The sequence below is a fragment of the Dromaius novaehollandiae genome, chromosome 2, assembly GCF_036370855.1.
Source record: "Dromaius novaehollandiae isolate bDroNov1 chromosome 2, bDroNov1.hap1, whole genome shotgun sequence".
In the NCBI taxonomy this organism is placed as follows: Eukaryota; Metazoa; Chordata; class Aves; order Casuariiformes; family Dromaiidae; genus Dromaius; species Dromaius novaehollandiae.
In genome coordinates, this window is record NC_088099.1 from 76,521,862 (window position 1) to 76,533,305 (window position 11,444).

At 36.5% G+C, this 11,444-nt stretch overlaps 1 protein-coding gene across 4 annotated transcripts in view; it reads left to right on the forward strand.

Annotated features, from left to right (window-relative positions):
• EXOC3 (exocyst complex component 3) overlaps positions 1–9,280 on the forward strand; it is a 28,590-nt gene extending 19,310 nt beyond the window's left edge. For all 4 annotated transcript variants that reach the window (XM_064506766.1, XM_026110267.2, XM_026110265.2 and 1 more), the window contains exons 8-13: positions 403–513; positions 1,193–1,343; positions 2,383–2,505; positions 4,992–5,153; positions 7,768–7,895; positions 8,392–9,280. In XM_064506766.1, coding sequence (XP_064362836.1) covers positions 403–513; positions 1,193–1,343; positions 2,383–2,505; positions 4,992–5,153; positions 7,768–7,895; positions 8,392–8,563 — 847 coding nt within the window. In that variant the 3' untranslated portion in view covers positions 8,564–9,280. The remainder of the gene's footprint in view (positions 1–402; positions 514–1,192; positions 1,344–2,382; positions 2,506–4,991; positions 5,154–7,767; positions 7,896–8,391) is intronic.
• Positions 9,281–11,444: the final 2,164 nt, after the last annotated feature.

Here is an 11,444-nt window from a genome sequence, read left to right on the forward strand (position 1 = left end):
CTTGCTCTTCCTTTTCTGTTTCCCTTCTTCTCCCTTTTTCCTCCCTTCCTCAGTTTCACCAACTGTTCTTGTGCCGGTGACTGGCAGTCTCAGTTCTACCCCATAAATGGCTCTAGTTCTTGGAATCAGTTCTTTCTTTTATATCTCCAATTCATAATCCTTTCTAATAAGGAAGGCTAGACAGAAAGCACCTCCTTGGGCTCAGCTGCCTTTTAAAATGTTTTAAATAAAGGGATTGTACTCAGAGCAAAGAGACTAAATACCACATGATTAACAAGCCCATTATAAAATACTTTTAAATACCTTTCAGACCAGAGCATTATGGAGCTTTTGGTCCTGCAGTGTGTAGTTGGTTTTTATAGACTGCTGTCTATTTAGTGCTATTCCTTGGATATGTTACAGGTACAAAGACGAAGCACAGTTATATAAAGAAGAGCATCTTAAAAATCGTCAGTATCCTCAATGCTATGTTCAATACATGATTGCAGTCATCAACAACTGTCAAACCTTTAAGTAAGTCTGCAGGTTTTTTCAGAATTGTGGAAAAAAATCAGTACTCTTATATAATTCATAATACTACACCTTCTGAGAACCTTCTCTTCTTTCCTATCCAAAGAGGGTTAGCTGACTAAACGAAGAAGGCAGGTTTAAATAAATTAATCTTTTAGGAGACAGATACTGTGATTGTCACTGCTTTTGCCAAGCCAAACTGTTACTCATCACCTGACCCAAATCCACTTACTGTTATTCTGAGAATTTCATGGCCAAGGAGAAACTTAACTTAAACTTTCAGAAGAATTTTAGTCCTTTCAGTTAGTTTGTCTGGGGCCTGCCATTTGTCTTGCATTTGATCTCTCACAGTTGTCCTTTAAAACAGGGTGATTAAGATGGACAGAACTGGAGAAAAAGAAATCCTCATTACTAATGCTGGAGTTCAACAATCCAACCCCACATTCAACTATTTCTCTGCAGTTGTTAGTTTTTTACCAACATAACAGTGGCTTAATGTGATTACTGGAAGATCATGGTAGAGAGTGAATTAAAGCTTCCAAAGCAAGCAATAAAAGTTATTCCCCTTTGCAAAAATAAGGCTATCTATATGTCTCTTTCTGTGCACACACTCAGGCAATTTAGTAGCAATGAAATTGTGCATCTGCTTCAGTGCATGATGAAGCCTTGTTATTTGTTACAGAGAATCTATAATCAGTCTGAAAAGAAAATACTTGAAAATTGAAATGGAAGATGCATCGTCCAGCAGTCATACAAACATGGATGCAATTTTAGACATCATTGCCAAAGAAGGATGCTCTAGCCTGCTAGATGAAGTCTTCATGGATTTAGAGGTTGGATTTTTTTTTCCATATTTAAGAATAGAGTTGTATAGAATTGCCCAAGTAAAAAATGGTTAAAATAAATTGGGAGTGTGGGGGGGGGAGGGAGGGAGGGAAATTAGAGAAATGGGGGAGGGAGAAAGATGCTCCAGGACTTCTTAGATTTGTAATAGCGTTTTGAACTTAACATACACCTAAAGAACTTGGATGATGCACAGCAAGAAAGATGTGGGGGCATTGTTTATCTTAAGACTTTTGGAAAACTCTTCAACAAGACCTTTATTTGTCATTAACTATATTCACTGATTATGGGGAGATGGCCCATCTACTTTAATAACTGTCCTTTGAAATGCATTAACCTCAAGCTTCATGTCACTATCGGCATATAATACAGACCAGTAGCACTTTATCTCTCCCCAGTATGGAGAGATAAAATTTGACTACTAAGTAATAAAGCAAGATGGGTAAGTAGATGTTGAGAATGCTGGAATTGTGCATTATGAAGTTCTGAAAAGGGAATCAGAGTAGAGGCCACCAAGTATAGGCATAGGAAGTTTCTGGGATCATCCCAAAGAGGAAAAACTGAATAGCTAGTAGCAGCTCAAGAGAGAGAGCATGAAGTTTCAGTATTTCAATGGTTTAAAGGTGCCTTGTGTTTAAACCAGTACACATCAGACCTTATGCTAATTTTTGTCCTTGAACCTTAAATTTTTATTTAGCATGAGATATTTAAATAGAGAACTAAAGTATTTTTGAGAGCTCATATAAAACAAACTCTCAGATTAGTGCAGCTGCTCTGTATATACAGTCAGTGTGTGTATTAGCGCAGTACTCTATGGCAGCTGTCATTCTGACAACCAATCAGATCTGTTGGAATGTGTAATAAGATTTTTCTACACTAACTGTGTATTTCTTTTGAAGGAGTGTAGTTCAGAAATGTATGGCATTTAAAATTGTCTGCTATTTTTTTTGTAGTTGCGCTAAGATAGGATGAAGTGTCCAAAAAAAAAAAAAAAAGTGTCCTGATCAATTTTCATTGTTATCTTCTCAGCCACATCTCAATGAGCTGATGACAAAGAAGTGGCTGATGGGATCTAATGCTGTGGGAACTATTTGTGTCACTGTAGAGGATTATTTCAATGACTTTGCAAAAATAAAAGCACCCTATAAAAAGGTAGGTGGAAAACATTTTATGCTACTTGGAAAATGTATTCTGAATATCATGTTATTTTGGAATCTCTGAATATTTTACAGAATTCAGAATTGGAATATAGAAATCAGAATTTTGAATCGATTCATTTGCTGGAAATGAAAAAATGTTCATATTGAGCATACTGCAAAAGTCTAAAACTTGCATTCCTCATCTGTTTTGATCAGCTACATATAAAATTTTCAAAGAAAGATCAGAGTTGCAGGATTTAGTCAAGAAAATGTATTGGTATATTATTAGATTGTATTCTTACCAACTTGTATTTTTCTGCTTCTCCTCAGAAGTTTGCAGATAGATAAAATTTGCTCTTCTGAAACTAGTACTGCTGGCCTGTAATTATTATTATATTTTTTTAATGCACATTTTGCAATTTCTAATTGTCATATGTACAATAAGGCATAGTTAAACTGGCACCATAAGGTTTGGTAAATGCATACTCATGTTTAAAGAGCCATTACAGCAGCATAATATGACAGGTTTGGTCTTTTTAATTTTTTCCTTTGTTCTGTCAAACGATTTCTGGATTTCTATGATCTGTTAATCTTTTATTATTATTATGGTTGTTTTTATCCTTTGTTGAATTAAATTCAGTTTTGTATAGTTAAGATAGCTAAAAGCTGTCTTAAATGATTTCCTAAGACTTATGAAATACCTGAATTTAAGATGATCAGGATTTGGGGGCGGTCTCTGAACAAACTCTTATCAAGTCAGAAGCATCTGAAAGACATGCTCTGAAAATCATACATTTATTCCTTCTTTCTTACCTTAACTTTGAAAGAGCTAGAAGGGACTACTCCAAGTTCTTCTGATGAACTCTTAACCTCTTCAGTATTTGCAAATCCTAGAGGTCTTAGTATGTATGTGAATTACAGGTATATTCGGTCCAAAAAAAGTATACCAAAAAAGTTAAGTCAGTCCCAGAATAGTCCATAACTATGGTATGGAACACCTTTCTTTCCCAGGACAGTTTTGTTCCTGTGAGGTAAAAGTGCTTGGCACAGGTTTTTTTCTATCATTAATATAAATCTCTAAGATCATATGTGTTTCATTTAGTGCTTACTGCCATCTTATCAGGAGGAAGATGATGAACACATTTTTTGGCATTCGTCATAACTTTTATTGCATTTTCGCCCAGCACAAAAAAACTTCTAACACAAGATAACATGTTTCTGACCTGGATGGGACACACTTTCCTGATTTTGGTTGTTGTGGGTCTTTCTTTAATTTATTTTAAAATATTCCTGAAAATATTCCTGTTTTGAAAATCCAGTTTTTAAAATGCAAGAGCTTCACTGAAAAGGTTGAGAAAGCAGCCCTGAACAACCTATAAACTGAAGTAAGTTGTGTTTCTGCTCTATCGTGAGAGCAGGACTTAAATTCACATTTTCTACGTTCTGGCTGAGGGCTGTGACTTGCAGTACTTCATAATTTGTTGTTTTCTCTTACTCCTCCCTCACTCCCCACCAAAATTTTGACTGAAGCTGGAAGCATATGTTGATTGAAAATAAAGCTTGTCATATACTATTAAAAATACTATAAAAGGTTTGTGACAGCCTATTTTGTAGGCTTTCTCTTAATTGTGCGTAACTTTGCCACCATGCTTAGGAAAAAATAACTGAAGTCTTGGGGGATTTAGGGACTCCCCTCACATTAGAGTTGAAGAAGCACCTAATAGTTTTTTCAAACCTCAGCATTAGTTTTGCACCAATGCCAGATGCTTAGACACCAGTAGCTATTCCCTATAAAAAGAGAAGCTGAGAACAGCAAAGCAGTCAAATGGAAAATCTGAGAAAGTGAGTGCTACTGGCTCTGCAAGTTCTGTCAGTCCACACTCTCCAGGTTTCTCAGCCAGACTTGACCCAGAGCACAGATAGTGCAGGCCAAGTCGGAATGCTTTATGCAATGAACTGGAGTCCTCCAGTAAAGGCCTTTGTGATGGCTGGTCATTCCTTGACTAGATATGAAAAGCAAGGCTTCAAGGCCAAGCAAAGCCAGATCATCTTAATTATTTCACAATCGTTCTTTTATAGTAGTCTTTAGATATGCTTGTGCTCTTCCAAAATAATTCAGATATGTTATCAGAAATATCTTGTTTTTGTTGTTTATCTCTTTCTGGTACTTGGCACATTCTTTTCATTAAGGAAGGACAGATTAGATTTTCATGATGCTAATGGAAATGAAAAAGCCACCCATAAATTCTATAGCATTATCTTGGAGTTATGCTGATCTTTGAAATGTATTGCTTACAATGTCCTCTAGGAGGAAGTATAGCTTTTCTTAGAAAACTAAAATCATTCACTGGTATTGTAACAAAAACTGTGTACTGATGATGAAGTATAAATGACACATTTCAAAGCCTACTAATTCCTCAAAGACTAAATATAATGGTTACATTTGTAAGCATCGCTGGCATAATCCACTACCATTTTTTTTCTTTTTTTTTCTTTCAGACAATGACTGTTGAGGCCCATCGGAGAGTGGTTGTAGAATACATCAGAGCAATCATGCTAAAACGTATATCTTTCAAGAATGCAGAAGAAAGAAAAGAGGGTGCAGAAAGAATGATCAAAGAAGCAGAACAGTTTAGATTTCTGTTTAAGAAACTTGCAGCTGTAAGTATTTGCTTCAGGTAATGCTGATTAACCTGATAATTTAGATTAAAACACAAGTGTTTATTGCTCGGGGAAAGCTGGTAGAGTTAGAGGTCTCCAACATGTTGGGTGATTTGTGAATACCAAGGGCGCCCAGCTGAGGGCATGGAAATATGGATACAGTTTCTGAACACACAGATACCCATTGTTGAAGTTTCTAAGCACCTGTGTTTCTACTGCTATGTGTTCATACAACTGTCTGCAGTTCCCTCTAGTGGCCTCATAGAGAGGCACCCTGAATGCTTAGCAATAAGTGAAAGAAAAAAGCAATTATTTGGTGGGGGGAAAAATAATTGGTTTTTTTGTTTGTTTGTTTTTTCCTGGCTGGAGGAGAGGGGGATATTACATTACACACATTTATTAGCTAAATATCAGGTAGTATGTATCATTTAGATTCATAAAACAAGTACGTTGACCTCATTTAAAGCAAAACAGAAATATGAAAAGGCAGACACAAAAAAGGGGGTTGAGAAGCAACTTACAAAATATGCTTAAAATTATAATAAATCTGGTTTTGTTTTTCTTTTGTTTTTCTTTTTCTTTTTTTTTTTTTTTTTTAAACTACATAAGGAGCAGGGAAGCCAGTATGAATCAAAAAAAGGAAGAGTGCAGAGAAAGACAGAGCCAGAAAAACTGGGGTGGGGGGTTTTCATGTCTGTTCCCTGTGGAAGATGTTGGGGCAGCTCCCATATCCGAATCCTTCATTATGCAAGATTCTTCGTAAGAACTGTTTCAGATTAAGGCATTGATAGAAGAGATTATGGAATAAATAGACAAAATGTACAGTATCAGATTGCCAGGACCAGGTGATGTGGAACTGGGAGTGCTAAAATAGTTCAGAGAATATCCAGAATATTTATTTAGACATTACAGTTTAGCTGATCTGTTGTTGAAAGCTGCCTTGGTAGCCATATGACTGGAAGGAAGCTAATGCAGGGCTAGCTTTTACATAAAGTTTCAGGAACATCAGTAAGCCCTAATGTTTATGCTGGCAAATTAGTAAAAGCTAAAATAAAGGCTAGAATGCATGGACATGTGGATAAATATGACATGTTGTTTGTAAGATGCAACTTTTCTTACTGATATTGTGAGGGTAAGTCTGCAGATAAGGAAGAACCAGCTGATTGTCTACATGGAGTTCTTTGAGGCTTTTAACAGGTTACTGCACCAAAATCTTTACAAAAGAATTTACATAGCTGTGGAATCAGAGGGAATATCCTCACATGTGTAACTGATTGAAAGATTGAAAGTGAAGGGTAGAAGGATCAGTTTCACATTGGAGGGAGATCACCAGTGAAGTCTGAAAAGGATTTTTTGATGGATCCTGTGATGCTCATAAGTTATCTAAGTTGCATGGTTCCTGAGCTGGCAGGGTACAAGAGCGAGATGAAAAACTTAAGAAGGTCTAATGAAGCAGCAGTGAAACAGCAGATGAACATGCATCAAATTACAGTTCTAACTTCACAGAAATGATGAGGTCTGAGTTGACTGTTACCACTCAAGAATAAGATCATAGAATTCAAAAATGTCAGCCTAATGCCTCACACCACTCAAAAAAGCAGACAATGTCAAGAAAGGAATAAAAACCAAAATAGTAAACATTATGCCCCTATAGAAATCTGTAATACATATGCATCTTGTGTGCAGTAAGGTGACAATGATTAAAAGCTCGCGTGAGGAACAGATAAGTACATTAAAATCCTTCAGTCAGATAAAGGTGACTGTGAGAGAAGGAAATGTGGCAGAGATCTCATATGGCATGAGCAGCATGGAGACAGTGAATGATGATTGAGTTCTTTTATCAGAGAGATGGTGACCAAATAGGCATCAAATGAAATTAGCCAGTGGCAATTCAAAAAAAAATATATGGTTCTTTCCACAATGTGTAACTGGGAGTTTGAACTAGAGAGGATTATAGATGCCAGAAATTTACAAGGGTTCAAAAAGCAATTGGACAAATTCAGGGAAGAGAAGTCCACTGCAGCCTATAAACTACAAACGATTACACCTCTAGCTCATGGATTTTCCAGGCTGCAAATCGGTGGAAGCTGCAAGAGTCTTTTGAAGAAGTATTCCTACATTTCTGCTCTGTTTTTATGTTCTCTTTCTAGGCATTTGCTGTTAGTCATCATATACTGATACTGTCAGTCATATGTGTACTGGGCTAGGCAGATCTTTCATCTGACCTGTTACAGCTCTTACAGAGTAAACAAAAGCTATACTATGCATGTACCTAAGAAAAGAGAATATATTGGTCAGGTCTGTTCAACTAAAGTTGTAATTGTCAGTTAAATAAATAATGTCTTTATTGAAGATCCAACTTAGCTGAAATAAAAATGCGGGCCAAACTGGGTAAATAATTTGAAGCAGAAGAGGGAAGAGGCTTAATGGTGACAACTCACAACTATTTTGTTTTCTTAATGTCAGAAAATTAAGCTGTTTTGGGAATTAAATGGCACTGTAAGACAAAACACTAATTAAAGGATTGTTTATAGATTTGGGCAGGGGCTGCTTTTGGGGTTGTTTGGGGGTTTTTTTTGTTCATTTGTTTGTTTTTTTACTTTTCATCTTGCAGGGATCTGGAGAAGACACTGAAGGACTCTGTGGCATTATTGAAGCCATTGCAGAAGTTATCAAACTAACTGATCCTTCACTACTCTATCTGGAAGTTTCAACTTTAGTCAGTAAATACCCAGATATCAGGTAATTCTCTTCTCAAAGTTAAATACATATATATATTTGTTTTAAAATTAGCCTGAGACTACAAAGTAGCTATATGTAAATATTTTCATATTATTCATATTTTAGAATGTAATCATTTTCTTATGATATGTGATGCTAATAGAAAATATATCTGTTCTGAACTAGCATGTGCATGTACTTAAGTACTCTGTGGCACAGCAAAGGAATAATAAAAATACTTCTACTCTTGTGTTCTGGAAGTATAAAATATATGAGTCCTAAGAGCAGTCACAATGGTGTTTTATATTGAGCTGGAAAAGCTAGTTCTGAGTGACCAGAGATAAGTACTCGAGGTATTAAAAGTACTCTAATACTAGAAGTATTGGAATACTAGAAGCATTAGAAGTACACACTGAAACTGAGTGGAAGGATTGTGAACTAAAAGTGATGTTTCTGACAAAATATTACTGCTACAAAGTTTCTTACTAAAGCGAGTTTTACCATTCTCCTTTGGCAGGGATGACCATATTGCAGCTTTGCTCACAGTGAGAGGAGATGCCAGCAGAGATATGAAGCAGACTATCATTGAGACTTTGGACCAAGGTCCAAGCCAACCAAATCCAAACTACATGCCAATTTTTAAAGAAATTACAGTTCCCACTCTAACTGTGTCAAAACTTCTCAAGTAATTGACAATTCTGTGGTTTTGTGTCATCACTAGTCTGGGATCAACAAGTTTGAAATATTTGAGGGCAAGTTTGGCAATGCTTTTTCAAGTAAAATTCAATACTGATATTTGCGAGGTATGTTTCTAAGGATTTTTTCATGTGGGGAGACATAATCAGATTTCTGAAAGAAAATGGAGTTGAAGATCAGTCAAATTATTGATTGAAGAATGAAGGTTCTGATGGCCAGAGTGCTTTTTATTGATCCATCTTTTAGAGCCATATTTGCCATTAGCAAATATATTTTTCTTATGGAACATGTCTGCACTGTACAGTGCAATGCTGTATAAAGATATTTATACGGAAAATAACAGAGCTGAATTAGTGCTTAATGCAGAGTAAATAGACCTGGAAATACTAACATACATTGGTTACAATACCTAAGCTGACTCTATTAAGGACTATCTTTATATGGCACTGCACTAGGCATATATTAACATCCTCAATTCACTTTCACATTGTACTTTGTGTATGTATTTACTCTGATGTAAAATAGTTTCAGAAAACATAATTATAAAATCAGTTTCCTAAGGGACTGAACAAAATTGCTAGCATGCAATTTGATTATAGAGTGAATAAACAAATAATTAAAAAAGATACTTGAGGTACAAAAATAATTTTTCATTGATTCACTAAAAACAGCACATAAAGCACCACCAGTTCAATAAAATGTTAAAACCATTGCTACCTTCAGCAGTGTATTCTTTACATTCTTATAGAATTACAACAGCTCTCAGTCATTTTTTTTCTCCAGTTGTTTGAAGTGTAGAGCAGCTTAGATGAAATGTGTGAATACTGCTTGGATTTGCTAGTTTTCTGGAAACTCAAGATATTTTCTCCACAGTATTTTCAGATTAATGCTTAAAGTTAATTTTTAGTATTATCTGTCTGATTATAAAATATGACTAGAAAATTGCTAAATTAAAATGTTTTTGATGAAGGACAGAATGAAGGCATTGCCTATGAATACCTGAACATAGTTGTCAGAGACAAGTACAAGGAGAGCACAAGCCTACTTTGTACTAATTAATGTTCTGGAGTTCACATATTAACTTGGACTTAGCCTGTGAACACAGACCTTGTGCTATTTGACCCTTCTCACTACCCAGAAAAGACAGATGCACTGTCTTCAGCTGGGACAGAGGGTAAAACAAAGATTCTTTTCTTTTTTTTTTTTTTTTTTCCCCTCTCCTCTCTATTGACTTTTCCACTGAATGTGTCCCAGAGGGCCAGGATGGTTCAGTAGCCTGTCATGTCACAGCGTATATCCTGTAAGGCCTGGAAGTACTCCAGGCACTGTGAATCCTAACACTGTACCTAGAAATTGCAGGTACTGGCAGGGGAATGGATTTTTGGATGGTCAGTCTTTGGCCTAGTGCGTTAAGAACTATCAAGGTAATATTGACTAACTTTGCTTGCATTTTCAGTGTCAATCCCATGACTTTTGGGATGTACCTGAAATTCTTGTCCTTTGTGACTTTGATCTTCAGTATGTTCAAGGGACTCAATTAGCCTGTTCTTTTTTTCTCCATAAACTGCATGCTGCTTCTGCAGAAGTAACCCTGTACAGCTTGAATGTTAGAATAGTGCTATTTTTCCCCAAAGACCAATTCCCTTGAGTGGAGACCGCTTAGTTTCTCCCTGTCTAGAATAGAAAGATCAAAGGGACTGCTAATGCCCTCAGAGACTCAAAGTCTCATGATGCATATTGTGTTAAGGAATGCTATTAAATTGTGAACGTAGACCTACTGCATCCTGCCAGTGCCTGCTCAACTAAAGCCCAAGCAACAGGTGCCTTTGTGCAGCAGTTCCAACATGGTCTGCAGAGTACTGCTACCCCGACCTCCATATCTTCATTAAGTGTTATGCTCTTGATACAGCTTTCTGAAGGAGCAATGCTGCATTTGGCAAGGCTGTCCTTCAGTATCTGCTCAATTAGAGTCTCTGAGGTCCCTTTGTCAGAGGCTCTCAGCAGAGTACTACATGCAATCACCTGTAGTGTGAAAGTACTTTGAGGCAGTCATTCAAAGGACAGAGTTTATTAACCTGTTCCATCCTTAAGATCCTTACAGATTTCTTGCACACTTGCAACCATTTCTCTTTTCCTTCCCCCTCAAAATGCAAATATTCTCGTTGTACCTTTTTTTTTTTTTTTTTTTTTTTGGTATGCTGTATCTTTAGGAACACAAACCTGTCTTTTCAATTTTTAGTTTTCCTGGGTCCACTGAGTTAGATAACTCTGACTGTGCTGGGTGTAGAAGACAGGAAAACTTTCCTGCCTAAGCCCTCTGAAGATTTAATCAGGAAAACAGAGAGAGCTACTAACTATATCTGTTAACACAGAAGGAAAGTTTTGTGCATTTTTCTCCTTACGACTTTTCACAGAAGGATTTGGTTCTACCATGATCACATAAGAGTACCAGAAAAAGTGGGCAGAAAGCAAGCTAATCTTCAAAATTTTGCTTTGGCAAATTTGCTAGCAAAAGGTAGACCTGGTTACTAGCCCATTCTGTCAAAGCCTAATTTTTTACTTCATGCTTCCTGAGCTCTACATGACAAATACGTAAATGTACTTTTTCCAGCTTGTCTCTTCGCTAGCCTGCACAGGAGTTATAAATCTGTATCCCAGCAGTAGGTGATGGGAAAAAAACAGGACAATTCCTGTATGCAGCTGGCCAGGTCATGCTCCTCACTTTCTTACCACTTGTAGTGAGGGTTTCACTGAGCTAAAGTACATTTTTGAAGGTATTGTTTGACTTGTCTTGCTGCTGTGGAACTGACCCCCGAGTTCACTACATTTTTTAAAATAACCAGTATTTCCAAACCTGGTATTACTTCAAGTTAA